Source organism: Tursiops truncatus, chromosome 2 (assembly GCF_011762595.2).
Source record: "Tursiops truncatus isolate mTurTru1 chromosome 2, mTurTru1.mat.Y, whole genome shotgun sequence".
Lineage (NCBI taxonomy): Eukaryota > Metazoa > Chordata > Mammalia > Artiodactyla > Delphinidae > Tursiops > Tursiops truncatus.
The window spans coordinates 5,792,036-5,804,950 of NC_047035.1; the positions used below are offsets into that span (position 1 = coordinate 5,792,036).

General features: G+C 46.1%; 1 protein-coding gene across 5 annotated transcripts in view; it reads left to right on the forward strand.

Annotated features, from left to right (window-relative positions):
* The window catches only part of SETD3 (SET domain containing 3, actin N3(tau)-histidine methyltransferase), a 69,364-nt gene extending 56,657 nt beyond the window's left edge, over positions 1–12,707 (forward strand). For 3 of the 5 annotated variants that reach the window (XM_019952542.3, XM_019952534.3, XM_033850628.2), the window contains 6 exons: positions 370–484; positions 5,194–5,268; positions 6,284–6,450; positions 7,333–7,418; positions 10,495–10,655; positions 11,338–12,707. In XM_019952542.3, the coding sequence (XP_019808101.1) occupies positions 370–484; positions 5,194–5,268; positions 6,284–6,450; positions 7,333–7,418; positions 10,495–10,655; positions 11,338–11,784 (1,051 nt within the window). In that variant the 3' untranslated portion in view covers positions 11,785–12,707. Of the gene's footprint in view, positions 1–369; positions 485–5,193; positions 5,269–6,283; positions 7,419–10,494; positions 10,656–11,337 lie in introns of those variants that run through there. The other 2 variants (XR_002179915.3, XR_002179914.3) reach the window with 2 other exon arrangements.
* The last annotated feature ends 208 nt before the right edge of the window (positions 12,708–12,915 follow it).

The window sequence follows — 12,915 nt, forward strand, 5'->3', positions numbered from 1 at the left end:
AATAGGTACAGAGTCAGCGTTTGGGTAAAAGAGGGGTGGGGTCTCTCCGCAGCAACGCGGACCGGGACCAGCTGAGGCCTGGCTGACTCTGTTCTAGGCCCTTCCTCCAGGCCGCTTTCTCCCGGGAACGTCCTCCCTTAATCTCTCACTCCTAGATTTCCCCTGGCTCCCTTTTCCTTCCATATCCCCCCTCCTCTTCTCTTTACCCTAGACTTAATTTTAAATGATGATGAACATCACCTTTGCGACTTAGGAAAGGGTTTTGAAAATTCGTGAGAGGTCAGGCACACCTCGGTTTTGGTTGAGTTGTGACTGCCGTGGGCTTTCAGATGTGCCGGCCATAATTCCCCTTTTTTCTGATTGTTACAGGTGGGCGGTCTCTTCCGTTATGACTCGACAAAACCAGATTCCCACGGAGGATGGTTCCCGGGTGACCCTGGCGCTGATTCCTCTGTGGGACATGTGCAATCACACCAACGGCCTGGTAAGGACCTCCTCGGGTCGTGTTCATTAACCGGCGAAGTTCTGCCTGCAAGTCACTGTCCCCTACTGCCCCCTCCAAGAGGAGCAGACAACGCCAAACCTCGCCCCCCATGAGGAGAGGCTGGCGTTTTTTTCTCTGTGTTTACTTAATCCTGAAAACGTGAGTCTTATATCACTTTCAGAAGCCACAGTGAACTGCATTTCTTTGCTAAGCCACGATTCCAGCCTAGACACATACATTTTCTTATCTTATTGGACGACAGACTTAAACCAAAGTTTCTTTTTTCTTATTCTTTTTAAAATACCAATTTATTGAAAAAAAATCCTTTCTCCTTCTGGGTTTTCCTTTTGTGTTGCTTGTTTTCTCTCCTTGCTGACTGTATTGTCAGTTACTTAAGTTTCTCTGATTCTTTCCTGCCCCCTCTCCCTTCACCTGCTATGCAGACACATCCTTGGCCCCGTTGATTAACCTGCTTTTGTTCAGGAGCCAGTCCTGGTGTCCCTGGCAGTGGGGCGGGAGGAGGTGCACTTCGGCGTTTGGCTCTTGGCCTTGGATGCAGGAGCCAGTTGGCATCATCAGACGTTGGAAAGATAGGGAGACGCTGTGAGGATTGTTAATCATGACGCATAGAGGAGGCTGCCTCTGTTTCTCAGCATTCTTCAGATTCTGAACCTCGGAGCAGGTTGCTCTGCTCTCTGTGCCGAGAAAGATTTCCTGATATTACTAGTTGGAAATATGATCAACTTCAGAACGTTTTGAATTTTTAAATATTATAATCGTATAGTGGTTTGGTTAGTTTTTTGTTCATCTTTTCTCAGTGTCAGCTTTCTTTGTTATTATTAGCAGTATTGTAAATAGACTGGTGCTATAAATGAGTATTTCACATCTAATTCCACAGAATGGCCAGAACACATGCCACGTGTGCCAAACACTTGAGAGAAACCCTAGTGTGAACCTGGGAAGGCCTAGCCACAGCACACTCTTAAATTGGAGAAAAAGAATATCTATACTTTTATAATTATATTTTTGCCTTAATTTAGATGTGCTTAATTTAGCCGTTTTGAGGCGTATTAGCATATTTTATCATTTATTTTCATTAATGAATACAATTTTATATTTTGTTCTTTTTGTTTTCTTTCAGAGCTATTTTAAATGATTATAACATTGACGTTTAAAAATTTTTCAAATAGCTTTTAATATTTGACAGTAACATTTTTCTTTTTCTTGGATTAGGTCATTGGTTCCCAAACTTGATTGATCATTGGGGTTTATTTTTTTCTTTCTAAAATTTAACAAGTACATACTTTACTGTAAACAAAGAAAACCAGTTAAAGAAAACAGAAGCCTCTGCAGTGAAACTCGGAGGTCCCCTGCCAGTCCTGGGCCCCGGCGGCCCCGTGGCTGGTCCACTCGACGCCTCCTGGGTAGCTGGCTACTGGCTTTCTGCACGTCTCTCCCACTCTCTTGCTGTGCATTTGCACCTTCACATACTCACATACACACTGGTTTTGTGTGGCTTTCATGTAAACTACTCACTCTTTCCCCCCCTAAAAGTAAAAAAAAAAAAAAAAAAAGTTAGTTTATCTCAAAATAAAAATAACGAATTGATGACAACTACTAATACTGTCTTTTTCCTAATACTGTTCATCAGGTCTCAGCCACCGCAGTCCTGGCAGAAACACTGCTAACCTTGAGAAGGTTTATCCAGGATGTTAGTGCTTTTTCTTGCAGCGGTTGTCTTCTCTGCACACTTAACTCTACTACACCTTTGTTGGACAGTTTCCCACCGTAAAAATAACACTTGATGGGAAATTTTGTCTGGTAGGATTTCAGAATCTCTTTTAGCACTACGAGGTTGTATGTCATGCATATTAACAGCTAATCTCTTTTAAAGTAAGGTACTTGAAAGGAAGGCTTAGCTTTTCAGACAGTAGATTTCTTTTTTGTGTGTGTCTGTCCTGACAGTCGTTGTCTGTCTGATCTGACTACCGCTGGGGGAGCTGATAGAAATTTGTAACCCAGCAACGCTGCGTGCTTCTAACAGTGTCCCCAAACCTGGTTATGGGGGTAGAGATGGAGGAATCAAGCCTGTGACAGTGATTCCAAACCAGCAGCAGCAAGGAAAAGCACGAGAAATTAAGAGGCTGGATGAATATCTAGGCCGGGCTGGAGACTCTAGCGAACGTGATCTATTTCCTAGCCACTCCGAGAAACAAGCGTAGACAGGTTTATAAGGCGGCGTGTTGGGCTGTGAGGCATAATGTATCTAAATTCTGCGTGGCTTGTTCAGAACTAACGGGAACAGGTCTGCTTTCCCTTTTTTGAGGTTGTTCAGTTTATACAGAGAAGGATGCTTCTAAGTGGGCTTCGGCCTCTGTATTAGTTCCAACAGGTAAAGCGTGTTGGAATGATCAGCCCTTGTATTTGGATACGTGACCCTACCAACCAGGATGAAAGGGCTTTGGAAGATTCAAGCAGAATTGCAGGGGGCTCTTTTTCGAGGCCCTTCTGTTTGAGTGTTGAAGATCTGAAACATTTAGATGTGCATGAGGCTTCCAGTCTCAAGGTGAAAGCCCAGGTGTTTACAGTAGCAGACAGGGCCCCCTGCTCAGCCTGTCCTCGCTACACCCCAGTCTGTCTGGGCCCTACACGCCCACCGAGGGCCTCTGTGCTGACTGTTCCCGCTGCTTCCCCAGGCTGGGCCATCCTGAGCACCACGCATAGGATGGCCACACCTCCCCACCCACGGGCCTCCCTTCCTGTCCTCCACCGTCTGTCTCCTGTGCTTCCGCGTGCTCCTCTTATAGATTGTTGGCCCTCCCCCTTCCCTCCTGCTTCCCCTGACTTCCTTCTGCCTGTTCGTGCTCCTGTCAGGCCCCTGGGTACTGCCTGCACCATGGAATGCCAGCCTTCTAGGGCTGGGAGGTCATGGGCAATCCCCACTCTGTACCTTATCATCAGGGTCATGTTTGGGGGTCATAAAAGTGATTTGGATATTGGGCAGGAACTTCATGGAGCTGATTTTTTTATCAAGTGTTTAAGCTGTTCTGTGAGTGAAAATGAGCCAGAACACCTGCCTTCATTTAGTCCTCGTTGCTTTCGTATTTCTCATTGGTCTTGGTTCTGGGGATACTGGGTTTAAAGAGGAGTGTTATCTGCCCTTCCATCCCCAAATGCCATTCCCTGGACTCAAAAGTAATCTTTTGAGCTGTTGATACCTTGAATAGCAAAGTAGCAGTTGTAGCCGTCTTGAATTTTGATTCTCCAGGATAAAATGAGGAGATCGAAGTAATTAATGAGCATTTACAGACAATCTAAGAGATTGGGGGCTGCTCTGAGGGACAGACTTCTGAGAAGGAGCTTTTAATATAAATTGGAGAGCCTATTCTTTTCCCTGCATCAAGCAGATATTCTCAAGGGCGAGGGCAGTGTCAGGTGTTGGGCCCGGTGAGCTAAGCTCCAGGCGCCGAGGTGAAAAGGGCTAGGCTGCAGGTCTGGATGGTGGGGGGTGCACAGATATAAATACCCTATTACTGGGTGGGAGAGGCTTTGGGGAACAGAGAGGGAGGGTGGGATGAAGGGGGGCATCTCCAGAGAAGCCGGGGCTCAGGCAAAGCAGGAGCTGAAGGTGGTTGCAGGCACGAGGGAGCGGGGACGGCGCCCGGAGTGGCAGGCGAGTGGCGTGTCCAGAGACCGTAGGGAGGTGTGGGCCTCCTTGTAAACTGGCCTTGCTCAAAAATTTGGATGTTTTCTGCAAGGCAAAGTGGAGCACCACTGAAAAGTTTTAAACAGGAGGTCAAACACGTATGCCACACGGGACACGGGAGGGACAGTTCTGGAATTTGAGACCAGTTGGAAGGGTTTTGCACGTGTTGAGCTGGGTGAGAAGAGCCAGGGGACGGCAGGACCAACAAAATGCAAAGGGTGACTCGGAAGGTAAAATGCTGACCAGTTGAGGCCCAGAGAATTTTGTGGTGACTTCAGTGCCGAGACCACGACATCGCCTGCCCCCCTCCCACACCCCTTGACAGGAGAGATTAGGAAGAGATGCGGATTGTCAGTGTGGTTAGTGGATTTGGGGGTTCAGAAACTCTCACAGGATAGCTTTCAGCATAAAGAGGCTGAATAGGATACAACTAAGTTGTTTTATGTTTCCTTTGCTTATCTGAAAGTTTTAATTTCTCTAGTTCCAGAGTAAAATAAGTACATAATTCGGAAACAGAGCTTTTCTTTCTCCCTCATTCTTTATCCAGTGGGAAACCCGCCTTGTGTTCTTAATGACCAAATACTAAAGATGCTGTTTGCAAGTCAGTTCGAGTTCTCCAGAGATCCCGCTTCCCTCCTTGCGGGAGCGCAGGTCCTGTGGGTGGGTGGGTGGCTGGAGATGGCGGGGGAGGGGGGGATGAGCTCAAAGCCTGTAACTTTGTAATGAATGATTATGTTTGGTTGAGACCAGCAAGGATAACCTATACGATACATTTTCCGAAGAGTATGTCCCTCACTGCAGGTACGGGGTCTTCCATAAGGATTTCTGGTGTGAGTAGAATCAATGAAAATAACCAAGCAGTTCTTTGCTCAGTTTGGTGAAGCGAGCAGAGTGCACCCCTTTAAGTAGCTTTGCGTGTCTTTTATCCTCTAATCGCCGGAAAAAGGCCCTCCTGAGCGAGAGCACTTAGACGCTGTCTTGTCATCCTTCCTCCCGTGTACAGATCACCACCGGCTACAACCTGGAGGACGACCGCTGTGAGTGTGTAGCCCTGCAGGACTTCCGGGCCGGAGAGCAGGTGGGTTCCACACGGAGTCCCTCACTTCAAACTGTGTTGATCATTTTTAAAAAGTATTTAACTTGGGCAGAAAATTTTGAGATTTGTATTTAAGGCTTGTTTTCTGGAATACATATTGAGACCCAAAGCCGTAATAAATATGCCGTGCTCTGAATGGGACGTTCGGGTCCACCAGGGAGAAAGATGTGAACGCAGTTATTTGCACAGCCCATCTACTGTGTGTAACACCGTCAACTGAAAATAAATTCTGTGTTACGACAGTAGAACAGATTTTTCGATTGTATAAACTGCATTGTTTTCGTATCTTTTTCTGTTGATTAGAACCTTCTTTAAAAGGAGGCAGTTTATTTAAGCGGCAAAACCATAAGGGAATCAGGAACCGCAAGAGCTGCCTTCTTGTACTTTCACTTTAATCTGTGAAGTTTTAAGTAATATTTGGGGTGGGGTTGAACATGTGCGCGAATGGACATCTGCACTCTGCCTGGCAGTCCTGTGACCAAGCAGGGAACACAAAAGACAGAACCGACACAGACCACTGATGTTCGAGCTGGGACAGAGTGAAAAATACTAGCCTAACAAAGTGCCTGGAGACAGTGCAGAATGGCCGCAGCATCTAGAAGTGGATTTCTGACAGACACTTGCCTTAAACCCTGGTTCCAGGAGACGCTCTTGTAGTTAAAGGAGAGGGAGAAAAGAACATGGTGAATTTTAAAGTGCAGTCGTAAAGCAGCAGTCTCGCTGTGACTGGGAGTGTGAGGGGGTATGAGAAAGGCTGGGACGAGGGGTCCGGCTCCTCTGGGTGCTAGGAGGCCGGCGTGTGCTCTCCTCAGCCCGCCCGGCCCCGCCCGGCAGCACACGATATTCAGGACAGGGACGTGGTCACCTCAGAGCTGTTTGTCTCCTTAGTGTGAAGTTGTGTTAAATATATGAGAACTGATCCTTTGCCCTGCTCTGTACTGAGAATGGATGTTAAGTTTCTTTTATATCCCTTTATTTTTTCTTTACTGCATCTCAGATTTACATTTTTTATGGCACTCGGTCAAATGCAGAGTTTGTGATCCACAGTGGTTTTTTCTTTGACAATAATTCACACGACAGAGTGAAAATAAAGCTTGGAGTGAGTAAAAGTGACAGGCTGTACGCCATGAAGGCCGAGGTCCTGGCTCGCGCTGGCATCCCAACGTACGTAGAAAAAAATCTGTCAGCTCTTTACTGTGGTACTTGAAATATTTCCAGTCGCGTAGTGTTTAACTGGCGTGTTAATAAAGCTTCTCTACCGTAGTTTGTCTTTATCCCTTCATCCCTGTTATACTGCAAAGTTAAACCGTGCAGATGCATGGTGATCTACCAGCGTTTTCAGATCAACATAATTGTGTCGCTGGAAGCGTCCACAGCCAGTTCCAGGGGATGTGGCCTGAAATCCTCGTTCAGTTAAATAAGTGTCTCCACGTCATTAATGCCTTTCACCTTGAAAAGGTTAATGACCTGGATCAATTCGTTTCATTTAATTCTTTGCCACCATTAGTTTCTGTAATGAAGTCATGATACTCAGTGATTTCAAGAATTTCTGGTTAAATCAAATCTTAAGATTTTCTTGCATTTGAGGTGCAAAATGATAAGGACAAGAATTATGATTTATTGGTTCTCCAGGGAGTGGAGAGCACCATTCTTAATGAAAATGGATTATCTAGACCTTTTTTTATTGAACTTGTCAATATTTGATTAATGATTAAAATGTGAACTCAACATAAATTATTGTTAACCTTTCTTAGGAGCCATGGGTATGCTTAATTCTCCTGATGTGTTGTGTGCACCCGAGATGAAGGCTATTAGACTAAGAACTGCAGGCAGTGATGGTTACCGCCACCCTCCTCGGCCAGCCCAGGCCTTCCGCATTTCGCCAGGGCTGAAAATTCTGTTTTTAGAGTTCTGGTGAGGAGGTGGGGTCCCTCATGCTGGCCCAGGCTCCCTGAGGACCACACACGGAGTGCAGATTCAGAGATTTCACTGTGGGGCGAGGAGGCCACTGCAGCAGGGCCTGATCTCTCTTCTTCCTCTCGTCAGCTCCAGTGTCTTTGCATTGCATTTTACGGAGCCACCCATCTCTGCCCAACTTCTGGCTTTTCTCCGAGTCTTCTGCATGACCGAAGGTAAATCATTTCAGAAAAAAAAAAAAAAGTTGAGTTTTTTTCTTTTTTTAATTCATGAAGTGTGAGACAGAGGGATTCAGATTAAAGATAAAATTACTTAAAATTAAAGCACTTTGGGGGGAAGAGGTAATATTGGAGAAAGAAGAAATTGATCTGTTTTATCCTGGAAGTATTTTATTAAATCCTCAGTGTGTTGTCAGTATACGCTTGTAATAAACAAATAATTCTCTACTGCATTGGAAGAAAACTTAATACATCTTGGATTGTCTGCCTGTATCAAAATTCGACACTTGTAGATGGGAGCTTCTGATGTGCCTGTTACCCGGGACGACAGAGCCCAAATGTCCTCGCGGTGAATGGTCATTCGACACTGAAGTCGGGTGGTCGGCCATGACCCACGCGGGCCAGAGGCCTTCATTTGTTAACCAGCTCTGTAGTGTGAATCCGAGATTGCCAGCAGGCCTTTCAGTGCCAGGCATCCAGTTGGAGTAAATAACACTGCAAACAGAACCTGTTTAAACTGCAGATATTCCTGTCTACAGCCTCTTATTTCAGGCACAAAAAGTTAAATGTATGCATTGAGCATTACTTTTATGTTTCCTTAAGACAAGCCGTTTGGGATCTCTGGCACTGAGATGTGATCTATTGCGGTTGTGTTTTCACTTTTCATCTGAAAATATACTCCTCCAAATCCCCTGGTTGTGAGGTTCCATTTTTAATTGTGTGTGAGTTTGCTGTTGTAAACTACCCTGGATCCTGTGCACAGCGGATTGGGTGGGAATGAGTGACAGTGAGTGCGTGCCACCTAACTGAAGAGACAGACAAGTGTTCTTCTGAAGGAAGCTGTCGGAGCGCTAGAGCAAGGGCAGCCCGGGGCCGGAGCAGAAATGACGGCCCGTGGAGGGAGTCTGCTGGTCTCTGCCGTCTGGCTCCCTCCCTTCATGTCTGCGGCCAGAGAAGTGCCGCCCAGGTCGTGGCTTGACATTGGAAGTAGAAGAAACTGAGTCCTGAAACACAGACAACCAACTGCAGAGCCCAGAGAGGTGATAGGTGGTCCTTGTCCCTCGCTCGCAGCCACACTGCTCTAGACTCCCTGTCACTCACGTGGGAGCTTCTGGTGGTTTTGTGCTTTGGCGCTGGTTCCTCACTTCAATTTAGTGAACACGAGTTAAGGGTTAACCGTGGGCTTTTCTTGGGTGTAATATAGGGTTACAAAGTTGAATGTCACAGTTCATATCCTGATGAGGGATGACGACGATGATAATCCCTATAATTTGGGAGCCCTCTCTCTGTGCCGGGCTCGATGCTGAACGTGGTGCAGGCTCTGTTCATCCTCATCAGCCTTGCTGGAGGGAGGTGGGGCTCCCACTTGACTGACGTAGAAGCTCCCATGCAAAGAGGAGCATAACTTGGCCACTCAGCTGGCCGGCGATGACCCTGACTTGGGACCCAGCTCTGCCACCTCAGGGCCTGTACCCCAGGCCCCCACGTGGCTCCTGCGGGTTTGCAAGACCGATAGCCCACGGAAGAGATTCTAGCGCTGCAGGGTGTCCAGGGGCCAGGCTGGGGGCCACTAAACCACACTCTTGCGGTGGGCAGGGAATGCAGGAAATCCAGGAAGGGCTTGTCAGCGAGAGGGAAGAGGGGGAAGAAACCTGCCCCCAGAGCCTGTGGTTCACTTCCTGAGTGTTCCAGGCAGGGTGATGGCCTTTCGTGGGTTTTATTTCTCCAGGCATGTGAAGCCAGTCCAGTATCACTGTTAAGAGCGGCAGAGAGAAAACTCTGCTTCAGCCCCTCACCTTCCCAATGTTAATTAAAGGGTGCAACTCGGTAGGTTGAGGAGGAAAACAGAAATTGTAACCTTAGTGTTGGGGGCGTCTAAAAAGAAACTTCTTCCACTTAAAAAGCATTTTAAAAACCTTCATTGCTTTATGCAGAGAATATAAACTGAAGGATCAAAAATCTAAAAATCCTGAATTTCATCATGACCTTTTGCTAACAAATGCAACTTAAGAAATTTCTTTTCTGAATATTAGATTAACTTCTATTTTCTTAAAAAAAACCCAGCAAACCTGCTTTTGAATCATCTTAGCTCCATTGATTCTCTTTAGTTTCTCTTTAGTCATAGACAGTTTGTCTTGTCAAGACAATTGATGCATTCTTTGAATCACTCTCGCTAATACTAATAAAAGTTTGGTTTGCTGGCAGCAGAAGTTCCTCCATTTGAATTGTAAATAGTGACAGCTGTAGGGCGTTTTGCTCTGAAAGAGATACTGTCTCATAATTACATAAGAAGCACGGTTGTATTTCTTGAGCATGAATAGGATCGGCATGTTTTGGTCTTTTGAAGATAATGTGCCAGGAGATAAAATGCTCAGAGCAGTTGCTGAATTCTTCCCTCTTCTTACGTATATTTGAAGGCAGTTGAGATGTGCGCTTGTGTTTATTTGTAATTCCTTTTTAAATTCCTGACAAGTGAGGGATATAGACACGTATTTCATTAACTAAGATTTTTCTAGTCCATTTTTGGGTTTCAGTTTGTGGTTTACTTGTTGTAAGACGAGACAAATAGCTTTGTCAGGTCAACTACTGGAATTAGCATCCGTCAGATTTCAGTCTAGAAGGATCACTGGGTTGTTGTGCTGTTGTTTGTTTTCACAGTTTACGTTGCTCACCTACATGTCTTTTTGACCCAGTTGCTGTGACTGGGCTCAGAGTTTGCAAGAGGGGTGTTGTCAAAATAAGGCGTGTGTCGCTACAGATGGTCTTTAAGAAGTATCTTCCGAAACCATCTAAAGGCTCTCGGGATCCCTCTTAAAAACAGTGAACAGTGTGGAGGGCTGGCCCAGCAAGGCTTGGTCTGGGTTCCAAATCAGGAAGACCTCCCCTCTTTCTCCCCTGAAACAGCTCTGGCTCTGCTCTGGAGAGCCTAGCCATGGCCTGGCTGATGGATCAGGGAGAACTCTTCACCACAGGAAGATGACATTGTTGGGAAAGATGTTTTGTGAGGTGGCTGCTGGTTAAAATGAGAAGTAGTGCTGTTTCCCCTAACAGATGGCTGTTTGTGTTCTTGTAGAAGAATTGAAAGAACATTTGCTGGGAGATAATGCCATTGACAGAATCTTCACCTTGGGGAACTCTGAGTATCCTGTTAGCTGGGACAATGAGGTCAAACTGTGGACATTTCTTGAAGATCGAGCCTCACTTCTTTTAAAAACATATAAAACAACCATTGAGGTAATTCTGTTGATTAAGGGAGGATTTGTGCTTTGTCATGTTTTAAAAGATGTTTAATAAGAGATTCTTTCTTAAATGTAAATTACTGTCGTGCTTTAGCAAAATCATTGTGTATTTGACATTTTTCATTAAACTTATTAATATTTTTCTATTTTACATGTTTACCCCTACCAAAAGAGTCACACTGAGGCATTGTTGATTAGAATCTAAATTTTTTACATTATTTAACATTTTTCCATAATTTCTAATTCATATGATACAAACACAAGTTTACTCTTGGGTCACTGACTTCAAGTGCCTGTCATTCAGCCATCGTTCAGCCAGGTGCCGAGCCCTGGGCTCCATCAGGGCACAAGCCAGAAGGGTTTAGAGATAAGTGAAGTTCTGTCAGTGTCCACGCACCATTTGGTTTAGGCTCTTCTTTTTTGTTTTATAATCATTTACTTAGGTATAATTTACATAGAGTAAAATTCACACTTCTGAAGTGTACGCTTGGGTTTAAGCGTGCAGTCATGGCAGCCACCTCCACAGTCAAGTTCCAGAACCTTCTGTCACCGCCCCCCCCGTCACCCCCAATTTCTCTCCTGCCTTCGTCCCCGGCAGCAACTGATCTGCCTTCTGGCACTATCGTTTTGCTGGTTTAGACTTGCTGTAGTTAATTTTGCTCTGTTTCCTTTTCCAGGAAGATAAGTCCTTCTTGAAAAACCACGCCCTTTCCGCTCGTGCCACGATGGCCATCAAGTTGCGCTTAGGTGAGAAAGAGATCTTGGAAAAAGCGGTCAAGAGCGCGGCCGCGAACCGAGAGCACTGCCGCAGGCAGGCGGAGGGGCACGCCCCGCTCCCCAAGTACGAGGAGAGTAACCCGGGGCTGCTGGAGGGCGTGGCGGACTCGCGGCTGCCCCTGGTCCTCAGGGACCCGGACGGGGAGGCCGGCGCACAGGAGGCCTTGACCCTCACTGAGGCTGTCCGCAGGGCAAAGGCTGCAGAGCACGGGCTGGTCAACGGCGAAAACTCTATACCCAACGGGACCAGTTCGGAAAAGGAAAGTTTAAATCAAGAGGAAAGTAAAAGAGCGACCGGAGACGCCAAAGAATCTTCTTCCGACAGCGCCGAGGAAGTTGGAAAGTAGCTCTGAGTCTGTCGGGGGACCCAGTTTAGCAGAAGTGTATGAACGGCCCCGTTTACATCGCTGTGTTTCCTTGTTCACGGTTTTCTTTCTGCAGAGAGGAAAATATGTTTTTGCTGCTTTATATAAAAATGATTTTTTTAAGTTATTTAAAAAATCTAGCTTCCCTTTCTGATTAAGATTGCCATCTTGCTTCTTGGCCAAACAAACAAGTTATCGAGCAGAGCACAGAGGGGGAAGAGGTGCCTCGGAAGACTGCAGACCCATTGCGGGCAAATGTATCTTCTTCCCGGGGAAGAAATCAGTTCCTCTGTCAGCTATGCTTTTGTGGGCCTGTCATCTTGACAACCAGAATCAAAGCCTGCCCTGCCTCCTGCCAGCGGGGCTTGACGGTGGCGCTCTGGGGGTGCAGTGCGAAGGTGGGGCATTTGGTTGCACAGTGGAAAACGGGCTTGAGGTTAGGAAACTTGAGAGGCTGGGCAAAAAAAAAAAAATTTTTCCTAAAAGAATAACACCCCAGTACCAAAAGAAAAGGTAAGGTGGCAACCTTATTTTTAATAGTTTTAAATGTTGATGATAATCCTAATTATATAAACACACACACACACACACACACACACACACACACACATACACATCTAGTGATTTCTAAAGATTTGTTTACTTTTTGTGTTTTGTTTTACTGTATTGAGAACTTGTCCTTTCTCCTTGAATCCAAGTAGGACATGCATCCTCCTCCTAATTTTAAATGTTGGCTCTGATTGTAAAGTGGTGCATTTGCCCTCCAGCCCTGGTGCCGGGGAGCTGCGAGGGCACCATGTTCAAGGCAAGGCCGCTCCTGGCTTCTCTGGTTGTCACAACAAGCTAGAGATTTTCAAAGCTACACTTTTGAGTAAAAAGCCTTATTAAAAGGAAAACGTAATTAATATTTTTGTCTATTCCTTTTCTTTGGAGTGCGACAGGCCCCTTGAATCGAGCTTTTATGCAAACCATCCTGCTTATCCACGGGGTTTCGAACCTGACCCGTGCTGTGTGTTGCTCCCCCCCGGGGACTCAGAGATGGACGAGAGGCGTGTGCTCAGCCCCCTCCCTAGCCTGCAGGAGGTGCTCAGGGAGGGCCGGTGGCACGAGGAA